Source organism: Phacochoerus africanus, chromosome 15 (assembly GCF_016906955.1).
Source record: "Phacochoerus africanus isolate WHEZ1 chromosome 15, ROS_Pafr_v1, whole genome shotgun sequence".
Taxonomy (NCBI): domain Eukaryota; kingdom Metazoa; phylum Chordata; class Mammalia; order Artiodactyla; family Suidae; genus Phacochoerus; species Phacochoerus africanus.
In genome coordinates this window covers 76,731,536-76,755,908 of record NC_062558.1, presented here as the reverse complement: position 1 = coordinate 76,755,908, position 24,373 = coordinate 76,731,536, and the positions used below count along the sequence as shown (strand labels likewise).

Sequence of the window (24,373 nt, the reverse complement as noted above, 5' to 3'; positions counted from 1 at the left end):
TACTTAGCAGTTATCAACTGGCATATACTTACATCTCTTAAATTTGAAAAGTGCCCCTGTGAGATTCATAGTAGCAATTCTAAACCTATTTTGAGGTCATGAGGTCCGGGGAGAATCTGATAGAAGGGGTGGACCCTGGGTGACTAAATTCTATGCAAGTACACACATATGTGTAGAATTTTAGTCATCAGTTACAGATACTCTCTCCCTCCAAAAGTGCATCTTTAAACTAAAACCCTAACCCTATGAGAACTAAAAAATAAAAGAGATACAGAATTAATCTTTAAAGGCATATAGGTATCTTGATGCAGGATTTCTTGAGTATTTTTTGAAAGTTGGTCTGAGCTTGTAAGTCTGACTGGATTTGATTGTGTAGGTGACCCAAATAAACTTTTGCTAAAAAGGGGTTTAACAAAAGTTTATAAGATAGTTGGAGAATTGTTGAATTACTAAATTGCCTAGGTAATCATATATCATATTGGCCTCCCCTGACCCCCCTATATATTGTAACATATCTTTGCTTCTGCTCTGAAAGTGGAAAATACTTGAAGGTAAAGAAAAATAAATTGCACAAGCCCTTGGCATTATGCTTTATTGCTCTTCTTACAGGGAGATCCCGAATCTTGTAATTACATCATAATGGTGCATGTGTGTGTAATAAATGAATATATTAGAAAAAAGCCAAATAAAGTGTGTATATTTGTGAAACTAGTTAAATCTTCATTCATATTTCTACTCAATGAAATTTATTTGTATAAATTTAAGCTATCCTCTCATTAGCTTTCCTCTAGCCAAATATTGTGCCTCAATAAAAACTAAAGAAACTCAAAGGACTTCATTAAGGTTACACCAGCACTTGAACTTAATATGATGACAAACATTCCTTTTCCTAATCTTGCTTTGGATGGTCAGTATGACTATTGGTATATTTTGTTTTGCTTTGGCAAAAAATGCAGTATAGAGATTTATTCTTCTTACATAATTGTCATAAGTGAATGAGTATTTTCTTGGACTTCTTCCCCATCCTGCTTAGTGTTTTATGTAAATGTGTCCATGTTTTGGTTTACATGTTTTCCATTTGAATAGTGATGCTATAATATATCAAATTAATATCCTTATCCTTTCTCTCTTGTTGGACATTTGAATTGTTGCTCCATTATATGTGTGAGGAAAAGGCTGTAATTTAGTGGTTTATTTTATCCAGTTGTTTAGCTATGGCAAACTTTAACCAGTTTTCTTTCTCTCTGTATTATTATTATTATTTTTTGGCTTCACCCATGGCATGTGAAAGTTCCTGGGCCAGGGATTGAACCTGAGACACAGCAGAGACCCAAGCCATTGCAGTGACAACACTGAACACTGGATCTCCAAGGCTGGTAGCCTAGTGGCTTAGGATCTGGCATTGTTACTGCTGTGACAAGGATTTTTTGTTTTGTTTTGGCCACACCTGGGGCATGTGGAAGTTCCCAGGCCAGTGATGAAACCCACATCACAGCAGCAGTCCAAGCTGCTGCAGTGACATTGCTGGATCCTTAACCTGCTTCACCATAAGATAACTTCCTACTGTGTTTGAATTTTTGAAAAATCTTAAGTAATGGTATTATTTGTTAACAGTAATCACAGCTACTAAGTGGCAGTGTTTTATAAGTAAATAACACACGAATGTAAGATGTAAAGGATGATTACTAATAAAGTAATTGGTGTATTGTAACTGCTTTATTGAGGTGTACTTGATGCATAGTAAACTGCACATATTTGCAGTGTACAGTTAGTAAATTTTGACAAAAGTGTACACCTCTGAGATTGTAGACACAGTGAAGATAAGGAACATATTCAACAACTTCAAGAGTTTCCTCTTGACCCTTCATAGTCCCTCCCTCCTGCTCCTTTCCTGTCCTTTCCTCATCTCTGGGTAACCATTGATCTTTTTCTGACAGATTTATTTGGGGAGTTCCCAGGTGGCCTAGTGGTTAAGGATTTGGTATTGTCACTGCTATGGCTCAGGCTCAGTCCCATCTCAGGGACAACTGCATACCATGGGCACAGCCAAAAAAATATTTGTTTATATTTTCTAGAGTTCTCTGTAAATGGAACATGCAGTATGTACTTTTTTTGTGGGTATCTGACTTCTTACACTCGGCATAATTATTTTGAAATTTATCCATACTGTTATATCCTCATTCCTTTTTATTGTTAAGTAGCATTATATTTTATGGATATACTACAAAAATTTTTTTGGTCCATTTACTAGTTGGTGGACATTTGGGTTATTTTCAGCTTTTAACTATTATAAATAAAGCTGTAATGAGCATTCACACATAAGCCTTTGGAGGGATATATACTTTCTTTTCTCTTGCATAAATATCTAGGAGTGGAATAGCTACATATGTGATAGGGAAATATTTTTACCAGAGTGTGGCTTGTGTTCATTCTTTTAACAGTGCGTTTCAAAGAGCGAGAACTGTCTCTACTCATGGACACAATGTTTATGCAGAAAGTCTGAAAGGTTGTTCAAAAAAGCTCTAGATCTAATAAGTGAATTCAGCAAGGTTGAAGGACAGAAGATCTATTTCTGTATAATAACAATGAATACTTGGAACTTAAAAGTACCATCTCAATAGCACCCAAACCCATGAAATATTTAGTATTAACTTTACAAAATATGTGCAGGGTTTGTATAATGAAAATTATAAGACAGTGATAAGAGAAACTAGAGAAGACCTAAACAAATGGTGAAATATACCATATTCATGGATTGGAAGACTCAATATCGTTGAGATATCCTTTTGTCCCAAACTGACCTATAACTTTAATGCAGTTCCATTTCAAATGCCAGCAGGATTTCTTACAGAAACCGACAAGCTTATTCTAAGATTGATATGGAAAACGAACTAGAAAAGGCAAAATAATTTTGAAAAAGAGCAAAAAAGTTGGAAAACTCACTGCTGATTTCAACTTACTGTATAGCTGCAGTACTTAAGACAGTGTGGTACTGGAGGAAAAAGAGAAGATACACAAAACAGTTTGTTTTTGACAAAGATATTAAGGCAATTCAATACAGAAAGTATGATCCAGAATAGTTGGATGTTCAAAAAATCTCTTATTTGGGTACCTTATATGCTAAATCAGGCACTGGGCAGCCCCTTGCCCAGGAATTTATGTAAGTGTTGTGACAAATGACACAAATGCACCAAGGGGAGTTCTGTTGTGGCTCAGTGGCTGATGAGCCCAGTTAGTATCCATGAGGATGTGGGTTCGACCCCTGGCCTTGCTCGGTGAGTTAAGGATCCAGCATTGTCGTGGACTGTGGTATAGATCGCAGACAAGGCTCAGATCCCACATTGCTGTGGCTGTGGTGTAGGCCAGCAGCTGTAGCTCCAATTCAACCCCTAGCCTGGGAACCTCCATATGCTGTGGGTTTGGCCCTAAAAAGACAAAACAAACAAACAAAAAACAAATGCACCAGTGGATTTGAAATGTGAAATAAAGCTTACTCATACAGTCAACTGCAAAAGGATTCCTCAAGGACAGGGTTTAGGTTTAATCCAGAATGAAGCAAAATGAAGCAGGGTGGTTGGGTTTAATTTTTATTGTGACTAGAAGGATAAACCCATGTGCTAGTTCCCATGTGTAAGATTTACATGGTTTTAACTTCCAACTGATACCAAAGAAGGGAATGGCTTGCTTTTTTATTGACTTACTCAGATCTGGGGCAAAAGGGAGAGGGAAGTGGGGCTTTAAGAGAGTCATCACTCAAACATCAAAATAGAATATTTTTTGGCTTTTTTTTTTCTTTTGGGCTGCATCTGTGGCATATGGAAGTTCCCAGGCTAGGGGTCTAATCAGAGCTACAGCTGCTGGCCTATGCCACAGCTATAGCAACTCAGGATCAGAGCCTCATCTGCAACCTTCACCACAGCTCACTGCAAGATCCTCGAACCACTGAGCAAGGCCAGGGATCAAACCCACATCCTCATGGATACCAGTCGGATTCGTTTCCACTATGCCACAACGGGAACTCCCTAGAATATTTTTCTTTTTTACAGCCTTAATGCAAAAAGACCTCACACTTTATCCAAAAACTAGTTCGAAATGGTTCATAGACCCCGAGATAAGACCTAAAGCTAGAAAATAACTTAAAGAAAATATAAGACAAAATCTTCTTGATCTTGGGTTAGGCAGAGATTTCTTAAGTTACCAAAATATTGAACACCAAAAGCATAATCCATAAATTAATAAATTGGTAAATTCAACTTCATCAAAATTAAGAACTAGTATTTGAAATAGTGTTATGAGAGTGAAAAGACAAGTCACAGACTGGGACTAAATGTTCCCCTATCACATATCTGACAAAAGCCTTCTATCCAGAGTATGTAAAGAACTCACAAAATTCAATAGTAAGTAAACAACCTAATCAAAATATTGACAAAAGATTTAAATAGTAACTTTACTAAAGAAGATATATGGACAGCAAATAAACATACCAAAGGATATTAAACATCAGTAGTAACTGCAGAATTGCAAATTAAAACCACAATGAGATATCAATATATACTTCGTGAAACAATTAAGACATTAAGAAAAATGAAGGAAAAAAAATAGCAATACCAAATGTTGATGAGAATGTAGAGCAATTGGAGCTTTCATCCACTGCTGATGGCAGTACAACTGGTTTGGCAGTTCTTTATAGGGGTAAACATATGTTTACCATAAAACCTAGAATTCCTACTCCTAGATTTACCTAGTGAAATGAGAATTTATGTTGATTTCTTTTTTAAAAACATTTTTTTGAAATATAATTTACATTACTAAACAATTTAACTCTTAAGGTGTACAATTCAGTGGCTTTAAATACATGCTGAAAGTTTTGCAACTGTCAGAACAATCAATTTTAGAACTTTTTTATCACTCCAAAAAGAAACCCCAGTTTCATCAGCAGTTACTCTTTCCACTCTCCCGGCCTTAGGCAACCAACCACTAATGAGTTTTTTTCATTTAGCATAATGTTTTTGAGGTTCTTATGTGTTGTAGCCTGTATCAGTACTTCATTTCTCTTTATGGCCAAATAGTATTCCATTGTATGGATATATCCATATTTTGTTTATTCATTCATCATTTGATGGACATTTGGGTCTCCACCTTTTCAGCTGTTTTTGACAATGCTGCTGTGAACATTCATGTGTGAGTATTCCTGTAGGTATGTGCTTTCATTTTTTTGGGTATAGACCCAGGAGTGGAATTGTTGGGTCATATGGTAGGTACCTCTATGTTTGATTTTTTTAGGAACTGAAAAACTGTTTTCCAGAGTAGCTACGCCATTTTACGTTCCCATCAGCAATGTATGAGTGTTCCAGTTTCCTCACATCTCTGTCAACACTTGTTATTTTCTTTTTTACTACAACTGTCCTAGGGGCTGTGAAGTGGTATTTGATTTGCATTTCTATAATGACTAATGATGTGTTGTGTTTGTTCATGTAATTATTGGCCATTTGTATTTTCTTTGGAGAAATGTCTCCAAATCCTTGTCCCATTTAAAAATTGGATCATCTTTATTATGGAGTTCTAAGAGTTCTGTATATATTCTGAGTACTAAACTTGTGTTAGAAGTATAACTTAATATTTTCCCCATACTGTGGGTTGTCTTTTCACTCTCTTGAAGAACAAGTTTTAAATTTGATAAAGTCCAATTTAATTTTTTCTTTGGCTTCTTGTGCTTTAGATGTTATATCTGAGAAACTATTCCCTAGGTGTTATGTCTAAATGCCTAATCAAGGTTTTTTTCCTAAGAGGATTATAGTTTTAAATTTAAAAATAATCTTTGATCCATTATGAGTTAATTTTAGGGTCACTTTAAAGTTTTTTAAAGTTTATTCCCAGGTATTTAATATATTTGGTGCTGTTGCAAATGAGATACTTTTAAAATTTCTACCTGTGATTGGTTCTTAATTTGTATAAAAATGTCCTTGTCTAAAGGGAATGCTGCTTTTTTTCTAAATGATTATTTTTCAAGTAGTATAACTTGCTTTAAAAATTCAGTCTTTAATGAAGTTTCATCAAATTCTGCTTTTGGAAGAGTGTGGTATACCTCACATTCCTTATTTAAGCTTAAAAAATCTAAAATGTATATTGTGCAGACTTTTATTTCCCACTTGTATCTTAGGGTGGCAAAGACAATAAAGTTGTCTTATCAGGACTTCCTGTGTAAATCAAAAAGAGTTGTAATTTGTTTTGGAGCAAAAAGGATTGCCAACTAGTAGAGCATTTGCATTTTGCTAATTCTTTTAAAAATTTTTATTATAGTTAATTTACAGTGTTCTCTTAATTTCTGCTATACAGAAAAGTGACGCAGGTATCTATAGATACATTATTTTTCTCATATTATCTTCTATTGTGTTATATCACTAGTGTTTGGATATAGTGTCCTGATAGAGCAGGACCTTGCATTTTGCTAATTCTAGCAATTCAGTTTGTCCCTTTAGTGCTCCTTTGACTTTGTTTTTTAGCTCTTATTTGTTTATTTATCAAAATACAAATTTTCTATTGAAATGTTTATTAAAATGCAGAAGTTGAATGAAGAGAATTGACTGAGGTCCCAACTCTCATTTTTTAGTTCTTTTAATTATTATATAAAGTTTTAAAGTTTTTTTTTTTTTTTTTTGTCTTTTTGCTATTTCTTGGGCCGCTCCCGCGGCATATGTAGGTTCCCAGGCTAGGGGTCCAATCGGAGCTGTAGTCTCCGGCCTATGCCAGAGCCACAGCAATGCAGAATCCGAGCCGCGTCTGCAACCTACACCACAGCTCACGGCAACGCCGGATCGTTAACCCACTGAGCAAGGGCAGGGACCGAACCCGCAACTTCATGGTTCCTAGTCGGATTCGTTAACCACTGCGCCACGACGGGAACTCCAAGTTTTAAAGTTTTTACATATATGTCCAAGTATATCTTTAAACGTAGAAATCAGGCTTTAAAACTTACCAATGTATAGTGTAAGCAGTCTTCAGGTTAGAAAACAAACTTAGTTTTAAGAGTTTGTCTCTGGGAGTTCCTGTCGTGGCTCATTGGTTAACGTATCTGACTAGGAATCATGAGGTTGTGGGTTCGATCCCTGACCTTGCTCAGTGGGTTAAGGATCCAGTGTTGCTATGAGCTGTGGTGTGGGTCGCAGACGAGGCTCGGATCTGGCATTGCTGTGGCTCTGGCATAGGCCGGTGGTTACAGCCCTGATTAGACCCCTAGTCTGGGAACCTCCATATGCTGCGGGATCGGCTCAAGAAAAGAGAAAAAGACAAAGAAAAAAAAAAGAAAAAAGTTTGTCTCTAAAGGATTGCTGCTTTTTATATTACTGCTTTTTAAAAATCTTCTAATACTTACTGATATTCCTGTTATGAAATACACAGTTTCATTAATATAACAAGTTTATACAACCCAGAGAAGATACTGCAAATTCTTAAAAGGAGAAATATAGACTGTGTTGATATGTGTGTGGTAATACCAGCATTTATCAGCAACAAGGAAAGTATGAATAATTTAATGTTCACTTTTTCTCCTTCTTCCCTTCCCCTTCCACTGCCTCTGTCCACTTTCTTCTCCCACTCAAATTTCTAAATTATATAGACTCTGCATCTGTTTGCCAGTAGACTGGGTTACTTGGTCCTTCTCACTGCCTTAACCTAGAATTGAGGTTGCCTTGGTTCCCACAGTTCTCCAAGTCTCTTCTTTTTCTATGTCCCTTGAGATACCCTTGGCAACAAATCTAGCTATTCTTGAGTTCTTGCTCCACATCAAGAAGTAACATTTCTTGGAGTTCCCTTTGTGGCTCAGTGGTTAACGAATCCGACTAGGAACCATGAGGTTGCGGATTTGATCCCTGGCCTCGATCAGTGGGTTAAGGATCCGGCATTGCTTTGAGCCGTGGTGTAGGTTGCAGACGAGGCTTGGATCCCAAGTTGCTGTGGCTCTGGTGTAGGCCGGCATCTACAGCTCCCATTAGACCCCTAGCTTGGGAACCTCCATATGCTGCAGGAGCGGCCCTAGAAAAGGCAAAAAGACAAAAAAAAAAGGAAGTAACATTTCTTAAGTGTCTCCTGTGTGTCAGTATTGTCCAAGGCACTTTCGTCTGAGGTATTGCTGATTTTTTATTACTGGCTGGTGGTCAAGTGTTTGATCTCATATTTGGTCTCATATTTGATACCTTACCCTTTTGCTTATTCTTCTACCTGTTAAAGGGACCACCAAATGAAAGTGGATATTATTGATAAATTTTGCTAAATTGTGGGCTCTTGGTATCACTCATGGAAAAGTTTTTCCTCTTCTGGGAATAGGAATCCTGACCTTAGAGCCTATATTGGGAAATATATGCATTGCTAACTAAAAGTGTTTGAAATAGTTGAAAGGTATAGCATACGGTTTAAAGTACATAGTTTAAAAGTCAGTGAGGCATGGTACCAATTTAATTATAAATAAGATTCATTTCTTTCTCAAACCTTCCTCTCAGCCTACATTTATTTTTAAAATGTTTCTGGTTTAAGGGAGCTTGACTTTCCTAGATGAAACAGAAACTTTAAATATTGATTTTAAATTCAGTTGTGAACCCAATTTAAATCTTTTTTAAAAAATCCTGTAAAGGAGTTCCCGTCGTGGCGCAGTGGTTAACGAATCCGACTAGGAACCATGAGGTTGCTGGTTCGGTCCCTGCCCTTGCTCAGTGGGTTAACTATCTGGCGTTGCCGTGAGCTGTGGTGTAGGTTGCAGACATGGCTCGGATCCTGAGTTGCTGTGGCTTTGGTGTAGGCCAGTGGCTACAGTTCTGATTAGACCCCTAGCCTGGGAACCTCCATATGCCGCGGGAGCGGCCCAAAGAAATAGCAAAAAGACAAAAAAAAAAAAAACAAAAAAAACCCCTGTAAAATCCCATGCGTTCTTAAACCTTATACCTCAGATACAGAAGTACCATTTATTGGATCTCTAAAATTAAAAACATTTAAAAGATTGGGAGTTCCCTTAGTGGCACTGTGGGTTAAGGATCCCGCATTGTCATGGCTGTGGCTTGGGTCTAATCCCTGGCCCTGGAACTTCCCCATGCTGCAGGCATGGCCAGAAAACAAAAACAAAATAAAAGGTCATTGAAAAATATTGCTTTCTGGTGCAGGGGAATAGAGAGAGGTAAATATATGAGAGTTATTTACCTTGTTATTTAGTTTGCCTATAAAAATATTAACTAAAGGGTTGATTAGAGAAACTATAAATTAGGACTCTGGGTTAAACAGAGACCCAACTCATACTAGTCCAGATTGAATTCATTTTAGTATTGTGGGTCTAGGTAGTTGTCTTAACAGAAGTCAGGAGTGTGATTACGTTTTAAGAATAACTGGAACATCAGAATGTTTTCTTGTGTCTCTTGTCTTCCTCTCTGCATACCTGCTTCATTTAAAAATCTTTCCAGATAAGCTTCATTCACTTTTTGACCTGTATATGCCAAAACTTGCTCCCTAACTTCTCCTGAGCTGTATTTATGAAATAGTTCAGGCGTTCAAAGAGTGCCTGCCACTTCTTGGTTTCATTTTCAAGTTTTCTAGCAAAGAACTTTGAACTTGTTTGGGAAGAAGTATCATGCTATATAACATGGCTGCTAAAACTATTAGGATGAATGAAAGGCAGAGTGGGGCAGTAAAAAAAAAGTGGAAGGAGGCAGTTTCCAGAAGAGTAGGAGCCGTTGAGGTGCCAAATAGGGAAAAATGTGCTTTTGAAATAATCTTATCTTCAGCTAATTCCTAAGAGGGGAAAACTCTGAATTTAGGAAGAACCTCCAAAAGGCAGCTTGTTAGTTAGGACTTTTAGTTAGGGCAATATCTTGATTTAAAGCTTCTTTCCAGTCAAATCCTCAACTGCTGTTCAACTGGAATGATGCCAACGGCTGGGTCTCCTGCTGAATTACAAACAATTGTGGGAGAGGCTAGTATGATTTCTGAGTTTTTGATAGAAAAGTTGGTCATACCATTAAAGCACTTCTCCATCAGACTGTAAGTATGTACTAGAGATGTAGCTCACTTTCTATGGGAAGTATGACTGGAATTCATGGATTTAAGTGAAAACAAATGGCAGTTTGCAGAGGGATTATAGGGAAGAACAGAAATATAACTAATTCTCTTAGTAATTACTCTTGGTTATTTTGGAAAATCCATTCTGCTTATATGGCAGTGATACGCCGTCTTGATGCATATACCACATTGCAGTGGCCTGAACTAGAAGCCTAAATGTGTGTTGGTCTTTTGCACAGAAAAACTGTCAAAAAGATTAAAGTCTAACACAGATGTCAGGAAAACCAACAGTTGAATATGGAATTTGTATGAGGAAAAATAAACTTAAAGCTGGAGCCTTCCAAAAGAAGGTTTGGAACAGTTGTCAAAGGTGTGGAGAGACAGACTGTTAGGAGCCCTGTGGAAAATTTTTCGTGTCTGAGAAAGTTTAGATTAGGATATCAAGCATTCTTTAGTCTGTCTTAATAATTTTTGAATGATTTGTCTGTGAAGGACAAACTTTTAAATGTTAGTCTTTTTCTTGGAAGAAAAATATTAGACCAAAAATCTAATAGAATTATTTGCCAGATGCCCTGTTCTAGTAATTCATTGAATAACTTGAACATTACAATTTAATGAATCCTAATAACTCAAGAGTTGTAAATATATGCAATGTGTTAGAACTGTTTTAAAATCTTTTTCCTAAGTTTGATTGATCTGTATGTGGGACTGGATTTCCTAGAAGAAGGACTGTGGGAAAATTTTAGATAAATAGTACGCTTTGCAATTTGTTTTTATTCAGGACTACCTGAGAATGTGTTTCCCAGGAGGCTCTTTTCCATGTGTTTTTTTTTCTTACAGTTTTACAAATCTTACATTCATCCATATCAACCATTGTATGTAATATACATGTATTATAAAAAGTAAATACTCATGAACCTACCACCAATCAAGAACAAAAATATTATCATTTATCTATAATGTTTCAGCACTAAATTTTATTTCAGTATAAATTTATAATTGTATCTTTGACTCTTTAGCTTTTTTTTTTTCTTTTTCTTTTCTTTTCTCTTTAGGGCTGCACCTGCAGCATATGGAAGTTGCCAGGCTAGGGAGCTATACCTGCTGGCCTACACCACAACCACAGCAGTGGGGGATCTGAGCCACGTCTGCAGCCTATACCACAGCTCCGGCAACACCAGATCCTGAGCAAGGCCATGGTTCGAACCCACATCCTCATGGATACTAGGTGGATTCGTTTCTGCTGAGCCATAATGGGAACTCCTGGCTTTCTTTTCTTTTTCCTTCTTCCTTCCTACCTCCATCCCTTCCATCCTTCCTTCCTTCCCTTCATCAAGTCTTCTCAAGGAACTGAGATTTACCTTTCTCTTAAAAGAGATTGCATCTTTAACCCATTTAAATTCTGTTCTAAGCTTGTTTGAGAATTTAGAACAGATGGCATTTATATCTTACTATTTTTAATAAAATCCTAATGTCTTTTGGGATGCTTCACTGTTAGTTGCTTATAATGATTTGCTTGGCAAACTGCTAACTGAATGGAGGTGGTTAATGAATGGAAGTGAGACATCATAAGTAAAGAAACCATTATGTTTTAAAAACCTGTGATTGATGAAGTTATGCCTGACTATTAACATGTCACTTAAAGTCTGTGAAAGGATGTGAATGAGACATAGTATTAAAACAGAGTAGAGGAACCATTCCCTAGAGTAATTGGAAATTCAGTGGCATTTTTTCAGAAAATAAGTCAAAGTAAAATGTATTTTAAAGGCAGAGAACACCTTTTGTGTGATTTCAAGGGGTGTTTGTATCCAGTGGTTCTCAAAGTGTGATCCTCAGAGTAGCAGCAGCAGCAGCAGCATCGATTTCAAGGGGTGTTTGTATCCAGTGGTTCTCAAAGTGTGATCCTCAGAGTAGCAGCAGCAGCAGCATCACCACTTGAGAACTTGCATATATTATCTAAGTCCATTGATCTTTAGCTGATCTTATACAGCTAAAGTTTAGAACCACTGCTATACAGGGCTATCCACATTTTTATTAATTACCTTAGGTTGGCACAGTAATTTGGAGTAATGCTATATAGGGCTGAACTATACTACAAAGCAACAGTCATCAAAACCGTATAGTACTGGCACAAAGACAGAAATATAGGTCAGTGGAACAGGATAGAAAGCCCAGAATTCAACCCACACACCTACAGCCAACTCATCTATGACAAAGGAGGCAAGAATATACAATGGAGAAAAGACAGCCTGTTCATTAAGTGGTGCTGGGAAAACTGGACAGCCACATGTAAAAGAATGAAATTAGAACACTCCCTAACAGCATACACAAAAACTCAAAATGGATTAAAGACCTAGATGTAAGACTAGATACTATAAACCTCTTAGAGGAAAACATAGGTCAAACACTCTCGACATAAATGACAGCAACATCTTCTCAGGTCCACCTCTTAGAGTATTGACAATAAAAACAAAAATAAACAAATGGGACTTAATTAAACTTAAAAGTTTCTTCACAGCAAAGGAAACCCTAGACAAAACGATAACCCACAGAATGGGAGAAAAATCTTTGCAAATGAATCGACTGACAAGGGATTAACCTGCAAAATTTATGAACACCTCCTGCTGCTCAATACCAAAAAAACAAACAATCCCATCAAAAAATGGGCAGGAGATCTAAACAGACAAGTCTCCAAAGAAGACATATGGATGGCCAAAAAACACATGAAAAGGTGTTCAACATCACTCATTATTAGAGAAATGCAAATCAAAACCACTCTGAGGTACCACCTTACACCAGCCAGAATGGCTGTCATCAAAAAGTCTGCAAACAATAAGTGCTGGAGAGGGTGTGGAGAAAAAGGAACCTTATTACACTGTTGGTGGGATTGTAAATTGGTGCAACCACTGTGGAAAACAATTTGGAGATTCCTCAGAAAACTAAAAATAGAACTACCATTTGATCCAGCAGTCCCATTTGAGAGAAAACCATGACTCGCAAAGACACATGTACTCCAGTGTTCATTGCAGCACTATATACAATAGCCAAGACGTGGAAACAATCTAAGTGTCCATCAACAGAGGAGTGGATCAAGAAGATGTAGTACATATACACAATGGAATATTACTCAGTCATTTAAAAGGAACGAAATAACAGCATTTTTAGCAACATGGATGGACCTAGAAATAATCATGCTAAGTGAAGTCAGCCATACAATGAGACACCAACATCAAATACTTTCACTGACATGTGGAATCTGAAAAAAGGACACAATGAACTTCTTTGCAGAACAGATACTGACTCACAGATTTTGAAAAACTAATGGTTTCCAAAGGAGACAGTTTGCGAGGGGCGGGGGGGGGGAGTGATGCGCTGGGGGTGTGGGGTGGAAATCCTATAAAAATTGTAGAAAATTGGATTGTGATTATCATTGTAAAACTATAAATGTAATAAATTCATTGAGTAATAGAAAAACAAATAAGCTTAATCTTTGAAGCAGAAAAATTTAGAGGTTTATAGAGTTAGAAAATGATGTTCAGCATGTATAGTATTTGCTAGCTACTTTATGGTGTTAGAGTATGGTTAACCATATCATTAAAGGCTAATGGTGCCATAACATGAAAGTTGATGTTTTAGATTTATTATTTTGTACAGAGTTAGTTTTTTTCTCATTGTAAAAGTAAATACACCCTATGACATCTGGAAAATACAAAGAAATAGAAAAAAAATCACCTGATGTTTTCTCCAGGGACAACTACATTTTGGTGAATTTCCTTTTGCATATTTTCTTGCATAGTTATGATCATACTTTGATGTTAATTTCTTCTTTGTTTTGATTTGTACTTATTTATAACTTTCTCTCAGAATGTAACAGAAACTTAATCTTATTCAGTACAGATTCCACCATAGTCAAGATATTAATTTTTTAAGACAGCATTTTTGAAAAGTTTTTGCTTCACAGTGAAATTAAGAGGATGGTACAGACATTTCCCCTGTACTCCCTCTCCCTGCACATGAATAGCACCCTACTGAAGTGGCATACTTGTTATAATTAATGAATCTATACTGACATTTCATAATTGCCCAAAGTCCATAGTTTAACATTGCCCCTTAACTCTTGGTGTTATTCTTTGAGTTCGTACACATGTATAATGATGTGTATTTGTCATTTTTATATCGTAGAGTATTTTCACTGCTCTAAAAATTCTCTGTGCTCCATGTATTCATCCCTTCATCCTCCCCACCAACCTCTGATCTTTTTACTCTCTTCATAGTTTTGCCTCTTCCAGAACATTATATAGTTGGAATCATGCAGCATATAGCCTCTTCAGGTTGACTTCTTTCACTTAGTAATACATATTTAAGATTTTCCCACATCTTTTCATGGTTTGATAGCTCATTTTTTTTTTTAACATTGAATAATAATCTATCGTCTGGATGTATAACGGTTTATTTACATATTCCCCTCTAAAAGATGTCTTGGTTGCTTCTAAGTTTTGGCCATTTTAAATAAAACTGCTATAAATATTCGTATGCAGGTTTTTTAGTGGACATAAATTTTCAGCTCCTTTGGGTAAATGGTAAGGAGCATGACTGCTATATCATCTGATAAGAGCATATTTAATTTTTACTTATTTATTTATTTATTTATTTATTTGGTTGTGCCCATGGCATATGGAAGTTCCCAGGCCAGGGATTTAACCTGCAACGCAGCAACCACCCAAGCCACTGCAGTGACAACATCGGATTCTTAACCTGCTGCAACAGGGGAACTTCATAATTTTTTAAGTTTAAAAAGACTGTCCAACTATCTTCTAAGGTGGCTAGACCATTTTGCATTTCCACCAGCAATGAATGAGAGTTGATGTTAATTTTTAAGTCTTGTTTTTCATTTAAATTCACAAGTAAAGAATATTTTCATTTTAAGTTTCTTGACATATAGCACCATAATTTGATATTTTATTGTTAATTTGTTAATTTTGTCTAATTGTTCGATAGGCAAAAACCACCTAATGTATTTCATTTTTTGTGTCCTTGACTACTAATGATTGAGTTTTTGTTTTGGTTTTGGTTTAGTTAACTATACTTCCTCTTTTGTAGTTTTATGTGTTCTTAATCCATGTATCTACTAATGTCTTAGTGGTTTTCTTATTGATTTCTATGAGTTCCTTAAATGAGGATCTATATTCTTTAAGTTTTCTAGCTTTTAGTTGATAGTTTTTTAAAAACTACATATAAACAAATTATTTTGTGTATTTAATTCCATCTGGTTTTTGATAGATTATTTGTCTTTTTTTTTTTTTTTTTTTTTCTTTTTTAGGGCTGCACCCACAGCATATGGAGGTTCCCGGGCTAGGGGTCTAATCAGACCAACAGCTGCCAGCTTAAGCCACAGCCACAGCCACATCAACACCAGATCCAAGCAGGTCTGGTACCACAGCTCATGGCAACGCCGGATCCTTAACCCACTGAGGGAGGCCAGAGATTGAACTTGCAACCTTGTGGTTCCTAGTTGGATTCATTTCTGCTGCACCACAATGGGAACTCCTGGTTATTTTTCTTACCTTTTTTTTTGGTCTTTTTAGGACTGCACCTACAGCATATGGGAGTTCCCAAGTTTGGAGTTGAATTGGAGCTGTAGCTGCCGGCTTACACCACAGCCACAGCAATACCAGATCCGAGCCATAACTGTGACCTACATCACAGCTTACAGCAATGCCAGATCCTTAACCCACTGAGCGAGGCCAGGGATTGAATCCACATCCTCATGGATACTAGCTGGGTTCGATACCACTGAGCCATCATGGGAACTCCTTATTATCATTTTTAAGTTCAAAAATTCTTTCCTTTCAGAGATCCAATAACTTTTGTTGTTTTATTTTTTGTTGATTATAACTCTTATTTATTTACTTTTCATTTTTTTTCTTATTTTTATTTATTTATTTATTTGCTTTTTAGGGCTGCACCTGAGGCATGTGGAGGTTCCCAGGCTAGGGGTCCAATTGGAGCCACAGCTGCCGGTCTACGCCATAGCCATAGTAATGCCAGATCTGAGCCTCGTCTGTGACCTACACCACAGGTCAGGGCAATGCTGGGTCCTTAACCCACTGAGGGAGGCCAGGGATTGAACCCGCAACCACATGGTTCCTAGTCAGATTCATTTTTGCTGCACTACCACGAGAACTCCATAACTCTTTTTTTTTTTTTTTGTCTTTTTGCCATTTCTTGGGCCGCTCCCGTGGCATATGGAGGTTCCCAGGCTCGGGTTGAATCAGAGCTGTAGCCACCGGCCTACGCCAGAGCCACAGCAACGCAGGATCCAAGCCGCATCTGTGACCCACACCACAGCTCATGGCAACGCCGGATTGTTCACCCACTGAGCAAGGGCAGGGACCGAACCCTCAACCTCATGGTTCCTAGTCGGATTCGTTAACCATTGCACCACGACGGGAACTCCTCCATAACTCTTTATTCCATCTGGAGTAAAGGCTTTCGTTTTTGTAATGGTTCTTGATTCATTGTGAGGTTTAAGGATATTTGAAAGATGACAGAAACTTTAGTGACAAAATATATTTTAGTAGTGAAAATGGATAACTTCTTATCTAACAAATCTAAACTTTCTCATCAGAGTTAAATGGTAGACAACATTTCTGCTTAGCCTTCTGTTAGTACAGCAAAAGCATTTGTATTTGCTGGAAATACCATTTATTTATAAAGAAAATTATGGCATAAATCTGTCTAAACAATGAGAAAATTCTAGACTGTTCAGACAGCCTAGGATTTTGAAAAAGCCTTGTGCCTTGGCAGGAGCCCAGGAGAGGAAGTGTCAGCATCTGCTACATTCTAGAAGCCTTCCCAAAAAGTTACTGTAGAGCAGCCAAGAGAACAGTGTATTTCACTACTGTGTGGTTCTGGAAGGATCTGAAAGTTTGCAGAAAACTTGAGGGAGGAGACTTAGGAGTACTTCCAGAATGTCCGTGTGTGTGTGTGTGTGTGTGTGTGTGTGTGTGTGTGTGTAAGTAAGTGTAATAGGGAGTTTTCCAGTGTGGACTTGAACCTGTTTTAGGTGAAGTCACTTGGGAAGAATCAGAGGTGCCTTTACAAAGAGCAATAAGGTGACAAGTCAGAGTAACCAGTGGGTGCCTGTTATAGGGCATACAGTACTGCAGTGGTAACTCATTCTCCTATAAGATGTTAAAGGGGAAGGACTTAAAGTTGATTTGTATGGTGGAGAAGGAGCAAGAGAAGAGGGCTAACAGGGCATTGGGGAAAGCAGGGTAAAATCTTTCTGCTGGTTAGTTGATAATCTGCGTCTCCCATCAAGAATCTGTTTCAGAAAAGACAGTACTATGTGAGACAATTAGAAAACACAGAAGGGCTTTGCTGCCAGGTTTTTGGGTTTTTTTTTTTTTTTTTAAGCCACAGCTATGTACTGGGCTAAGGATTTTTTTTTTTTTTTTTTACCTAAAACACTGTAAAAACTCAAAATTGGGTCCTTTCAGAGAAAGCGATAGCTTAAATGGACAGGGCTGTTTATTCTTTTTTTTAGTCTATGCAACTTTTCTTTTTAATTGAAGTGGAATTGATTTACAGCATTGTGTTAATTTCTGCTGTATAGCAAAGTGATTTTGTTACACATCTATGTGCACTCATTCTTAAATATTCTTTTCCATTATGGTGTATCATAAGACATTGAATATAGTTCTCTGTGCTATATATATAGGATCTTGAGTTTTGTATAACTTTTAAAAAATAAAACAGTTTATTGAGAAGTAGTTTATAAACCATACTATTCACCCACTTACTGTTTACGATTGAATGGCTTTTAGTACTTTCACAGTGTTTTTCGACTATCAATCATCTCTGTCAATCCTAGAATATTTTCATTACCCCCAAATCTACAACTTTTTTTTTTTTGTGTGTGTTTTTAGGGCCACACCCAAGGCATAGGAAAGTTCCCAGGCTAGGGGTTGAATCGGAGCTACAGCTGTTGGCCTACACCACAGCCACAGCAACATGAGATCAGAGCTGCATCTGCAACCTACACCACAGCTCACAGCAATGTCAGATCCTCAACCCACTGAGTGGGGCCAGGAATCGAACCAACATCCTCATGGAAACTAGTTGGATTCATTTCCACTAAGCCATGACAGGAACTCCTGCAAATCTACAACTTTTAATTGAACTTATTATAAAATTTAAAGCTATGTAGGGAAGAGTTGGAACAAGCTAAGAATTTAGAGGATTAATCAATCAGAAAGCTCTGAAACATTCTTCCCCTTTAAACGTATACTGATGTTTTAGAATGCATTTTGGTAATATTTAAATATACTTTTTTTTTGTCTTTTGGGGGCCGCACCAGTGGCATATGGAGGTTCCCAGGCTAGGGGTCGAATTGGGATCCGAGCTGCATCTGTGACCTACGCCACAGCTCACCGCAACACCAGATCCTTAACCCACTGAGCAAGGGCAGGGATCGAACCCGCAACCTCATGATTCCTAGTCGGATTTGTTTCCACTGCGCCATGACGGGAACTCCTTAAGTATACTTTAATGAAGTGTATTTTTACAAGTCAGTTTACAAGAATTAACAACAGTTCCATGGGCAGTCCTGGGGTCTGACTTAACATTTTGCTCATAGGATAAATAGGAACTCTTCTTATCCTTTTTTTTTTTTTTTAAATAATGGCTGTATTTCTCTTGTAGGTGTGTGAACCTGTAAAATTAAGCCTTTGAAGATGATCTGGTGTATTTTAGTTGTAGGGATTCTACTTCCCCAGTCCTTGGCCCATCCAGGGTTTTTTACTTCAATTGGTAAGTCTTAATTATTTTTTGTTGTCTTCACTTTAAAATTTTTCCATTTTTTTAGTGTTTTTAAATCATTAAAAACAAATACCATTGTAATCCCAGAGACCGAAACTTCGCCTCAGTCCCCACCCCTGTAAAAATCTCTCCCTTTTTTAAATTCAATTTTTTCTTTAAATTAGTTTTTTTCTAATTACAAAAGCAATACATTTTCAGGTTAGGAACTTATGGAAATTTAGAAAAGCATACCAAAGAAAATTCTCTGGTAATGAGTCCACCCAGCAAATCACTTAGTGTATTTATTGTCTTTTATATTTTCCTGTATGGTTACTTCTCTGACTTAAAAAGAGATGTTTTCCTTTATCTTGTTGACCAGTTTTACCCTTAGGTGATTGTAACACTATCTAAAACATAAACCTATCTATTTATGACACCTAATTTTAGGATGTAAAATGATTTCTCTCATCCTCCTATGAATACTTCAGTTGTAAGGTATACTTTTTTTAGTGTAGTCTTTGTGTATTGAATAAACATTTAATTCTAATTAGTTTCAAAATCAGAAAATAGAGAAGAAGAAACATTGATCCTTGGAAAGCAGTATTTTGAAATTTAAAAATAAAATTTTAGATGAAAAGACAATTTATTATTACAGGCCAAAGCTTACAGAACTAAGGAATTGGAATTGGAACACATGATTAGAAACATTTTTGGCTCCCTTTTTATTTATCTGGTTTTAAAAGGAGGAAAAAAAAAGAATCCTCTCTCCAGCATATCTGATTCATGCCAGTTAAGTCTTCTCATAGCATGAAACATTCTCAGTCATTCTTAAATTATTCTAAAATACTGTTTTGGCCACTATGGGTATTTGATCACTTTCTTGCCTTTTCCTTCTCCTAGGTCAGATGACTGATTTGATCCATACTGAAAAAGATCTGGTGACTTCCCTGAAAGATTATATTAAGGCAGAAGAGGACAAATTAGAACAAATAAAAAAGTAAGTGAAGTATTTTACTTACTATGACTCTGACTCCACCTGGATGTTTTCTTTCTAGAGTTAAAAACATTTTTCCAGTGGAAATGAAAGCCCTCCGGTTGAAATGGCTAAAATAGGATTACAGAAAACAAGAGTTAGGCCTGGGATAAGACTTCACTTGGAAGACTATGGATTGAGATAAGGATATAAATGGGTATGGGTCATTGTCTGACAGTTTTTTTAAATGTTTTCTAATATCTTCTTCCTCCTCTAACCTCCCTATTTAAACCACCTTCTGAAGCAATTTTCCGATTGTTTATCCTTTACTCCTGTGGTTCCATGCTAGAGATCACAGTGATAAGTAGAGTTAGTATTTAATTGATACAGTTCTTCCTCAGATGCTCATTTCTTTTCTTTTTCTTTTTTTTTTTTTTGTTGTTGTTGTTATTGCTGTTGTTGTTGCTATTTCTTGGGCCGCTCCTGCGGCATATGGAGGTTCCCAGGCTAGGGGTCCAGTCGGAGCTGTAGCCACCGGCCTACGCCAGAGCCACAGCAACTCGGGATCCGAGCCGCGTCTGCAACCTACACCACAACTCACGGCCACGCCGGATCGTTAACCCACTGAGCAAGGGCAGGGACTGAACCCGCAACCTCATGGTTCCTAGTCGGATTCGTTAACCACTGCGCCACGACGGGAACTCCGCTCATTTCTTTTTAATTGGCTCAGGTTCATAGTTAATCCTGACTTGAGAATTCCTCTCCTTTGTTTGAGTAGCTAAGTATTCAATTTTTTCTTTTTTTTCTGTTTTGCTGTGAGTTTGATTTAAATGAACTTGGAACTGAATTTGGATTGGGTGGATTTGTATTTCATAATAATCAGTCATTTGGCTTTAAGGGTGTGGGGGAAATGAAGTTTCAGACTCTTATTAGAGGTATTAGATCTAGAGGCATTAGAATTTTTACTAAGATAGGTTACATTTACTGAAACCATTTGGAAGAAACAAAACTAAAACAGGAAGTGTTGTAGTTATATTTTAATTCTGCCAAGCTAGATTTTATCCATAAAAGAATCTTGCTTTTTAAAAAACCTTTGTCATTTTACTTGTAAAAATTTTTAGATAAAGTTTTAACTCAAAGCCTCTAATATCTTTTTTTGAGTGCTTTATTAAATGTTATTCTTCATTATTAAGTGTGCATATACTCCATTTGCGTGTTACATTTTTAGATGGGCGGAGAAGTTAGATCGATTAACTAGCACAGCAACAAAAGACCCAGAAGGATTTGTTGGACACCCTGTAAATGCATTCAAGTTAATGAAACGTCTGAACACTGAGTGGAGTGAGTTGGAGAATCTGGTCCTTAAGGATATGTCAGATGGTAAGACTAATGAGCCCTCAAAAGTAAGGCGTTTTTGCTACCACCTGTAGAAATGCCAAAAGAAGCAGTAATTTGGTTCCCAGAATACCAAGTGTTCAGTCTTGTTTCTGAATTATTGCTAGGATGTGTTTGATTTGGCTAGAGTTAATTTAGCCTAGATCCTGAATTCTTCTTCTTCTTTTTTTTTTTGGCTGTACCCACGGCATATGGATGTTCCCGGGCCAGGAATTGAATCTGAGCTGTAACTGCAGCTGTGGCAACGCTGGATCCTTTAACCCACTGCCCTGGACTGGGATCAAACCTGTGCTTCTGGAGCAATCTGAGCCACTTCAGTTGGATTCTTGATCCGTTGCGCTGCAGTGGGAACTCCCTAAATTCCTGATTTAAAAAGAAGATGAATAAAAACTAGAAACAAAGAAAAATTTCATTGTTTAAAAAAAGAAGTAAAAGAATTTCTTGTAAAAGAAAGTAGTTTTTGCTGTTGATTAACACTGGCCCTTTTTGTTTTGAAATCTACAAAAGTGAATTGATTATTTGGCATTTACCTTCTCTGAAGGTAGTCATTTTCATTTTATAGGATTACCTTCAGATTTAAAAAATTTATGGGTCAATCTTTATCTTCAGATCAGTTTTTAATGTACTGAGGGTAGGTACTATTAAGGAAAAATGTTAGCTGTGTTTTACATAGTACTTTGAAGGTTAGGATTGTTTTGCTTAAAATAGATAATAAATTTAAAAACTGAGGCTGCAAACAGCGGTAGTAAATTTCTTTCTAATTGAAACAATAAAATTGTAGTTGGATGCACACTACTATATATAAAATAGATGACAGACAAGGACTTACTGTATAGGACAGGGAACTCTAATCAATATTCTATAGTAACCAGGAGTTCTTGTGGCTCAGTGGGTTAAGAACCTGACTAGTATCCATGAGGATTCAGGTTCCATCTCTGACCTTACTCAGTGGGTTAAAGGATTGTTTCAAGCTGTGGTATAGGTCAAAGATGTGGTCGGGTCCCGAGTTGCTGTGGCTGTGGCATAGGCCGGCAGCTGCAGCTCTGATTTGACCCCTTCCCTGGGAACTTCCATATGCTGCAGATGCAGCCCTGAAAAGCAAAAAAAAAAAAAAAAAAAAAACCCCAAAAAACCACATTTCTGTAGTAACCTATATGGGAAAAGAATCTCAAAAAGAATGGATATATGTATAACTGATTCACTTTGCTGTATACCTAATTACTACTACAATATTGTAAATCCACTATACTCCAATAAATTTTTAGAAAATTATAGTTGGAGTATTGGGATGTTTTGGATGTTTTAGTAACACACAGAAAAATAAGTCTGGAGTTTAAAGAAGTAAAATTATGCTTAGTACAAAATATTTATTTTTTGATTGAGGAAATGGCAAAAAAAGAGAGAACTGAGCCAACTGGGTAGTGAAATGCTCCGAGGATGCTTTCATGTGTTTGTGAGCAGTGAACTAAACTGTTATGCATAGGACAGGAAAGCTTGAAAAGAAAAATTAAGGCAAGCACTTGTGAATACTTCTTTGAGATGAGGAGGAAATGCCTATGATTATTTGTTCTCTTATAAAACACCATGAGAACATTTTTAAGGCCATGTATGTATGTGTTTATATACATTATACATATAGATACACATTTATCTATTTAAAAAAATCTCAAGTAATGACTTCTATAACCTAGGTTCTTTTATAAGGTAAACTTTGAGACTTTGGCACTTTAATCTGTGGTAACCATCCCATAATACTATAATAGATATATATTTTCTCTTTATTCAGAGAGAATTTAGGCAACTTCCTGGATTTTGTTTGGGGGCATAAAAAAATTACAGTCTTCTGTAAAACTTGCTTGTAAAATTCCATGTGGATATTGTGACTAAGAGTTGGTCTTAAAACTAAAAAATTGGCTTGATATGAACTTAGGCCTCTTCCAGCTTGTTGTCTATTTGTACATTTTAATTAACATAAAAATGCCTGGCCTTCTGGTGATCAAAATATGCATAGCTGATGATAAGTAAATGAGAGAGGAGGGATGCCTTGCATTTGTCTAACTTTGATTTGCAAATGGTGACACAAATATTATTAAAATTTTTTTTTCTTTTTAAGGGCTGCACCCGAGGCATATGGAAATCCCCAGGCTAGGAGTCGAATCAGAGCTGCAGCTGCTGGCCTAGGCCACAGCCACAGCCACACCGGATCTGAGCCAAGTCTATGACTACAACTACAAAAGCTTATGGCAACTCTGGATCCTTAACCCAATGAGAGGGACCAGGGATTGAACCTGCATCCTTATGGATACTAGTCGGGTTTGTTACCATTGAGCCTCAATAGGAACTCTGTATTATTAAAATATTATCTTATTTTATTTATTTATTTATTTTTGCTTGTTTTTTTGTCTTTTCTAGGGCTGCACCTATGGCATATGGAGGTTCCCAGGCTAGGTGTCTAATCGGAGCTGTAGCCGCCAGCCTACGCCAGAGCCATAGAAATGCGGGATCCAAGCCGAGTCTGTGACCTACACCATGGCTCATGGCAACACCAGATCCTTAGCCCACTAAGTGAGGCCAGGGATCAAACCCACAACCTCATGGTTCCTAGTCGGATTCGTTAACCACTGAGCCACAGCGGGAACTCCTGATTATTAAAATTTTAAATCACTATTTTTGTTGTCGTTGTATTGATTCCTTAAGGAATATTTAGCATCCATTCTCCTTAGGAGTTATATAGTTACCAGTAATAAGTTTGGTAGTTTGATTTTTGCTGTATTTTATGTAAAGCCTTTTAAAATTAATAATAGGGTTTATATAGAGCAAATCCTGCTTCATGAACAATACATGCAATAATTAAACAGATCTAAATATATTTTAATAAACTAACTTACCTATGCTCTTAAATATATAATAAATGTCTTTTTCTTTTTCCTAAAGAATTCCACCAAACTTTTATACATTTATACACTTATGTGGCATGTGGCACATGATAGAAGAAAACAACTCTAAGAGTATGCATTTTACTTACTGTTATCTGAAAGTGTAATTGGTTGACAGTGAATGTCATTTTCACATCTTTATATCTGTTTACTTTTCAACCTTAGTGGAGGCTATGTTGTATAACCAAAAACTCAATTATTATGTTAGTTGATCTTTACTTACTCATTT

The 24,373-nt window shown here is 36.8% G+C and overlaps 1 protein-coding gene across 4 annotated transcripts in view; it reads left to right on the top strand.

Annotated features, from left to right (window-relative positions):
- P4HA1 (prolyl 4-hydroxylase subunit alpha 1) overlaps positions 1 to 24,373 on the top strand; it is a 96,823-nt gene that overhangs the window by 3,733 nt on the left and 68,717 nt on the right. For 3 of the 4 annotated variants that reach the window (XM_047762497.1, XM_047762494.1, XM_047762495.1), the window contains exons 2-4: positions 18,745 to 18,852; positions 19,741 to 19,837; positions 21,042 to 21,193. In XM_047762497.1, the coding sequence (XP_047618453.1) occupies positions 18,777 to 18,852; positions 19,741 to 19,837; positions 21,042 to 21,193 (325 nt within the window). In that variant the 5' untranslated portion in view covers positions 18,745 to 18,776. Of the gene's footprint in view, positions 1 to 18,744; positions 18,853 to 19,740; positions 19,838 to 19,899; positions 20,031 to 21,041; positions 21,194 to 24,373 lie in introns of those variants that run through there. The other variant, XM_047762498.1, reaches the window with a different exon arrangement.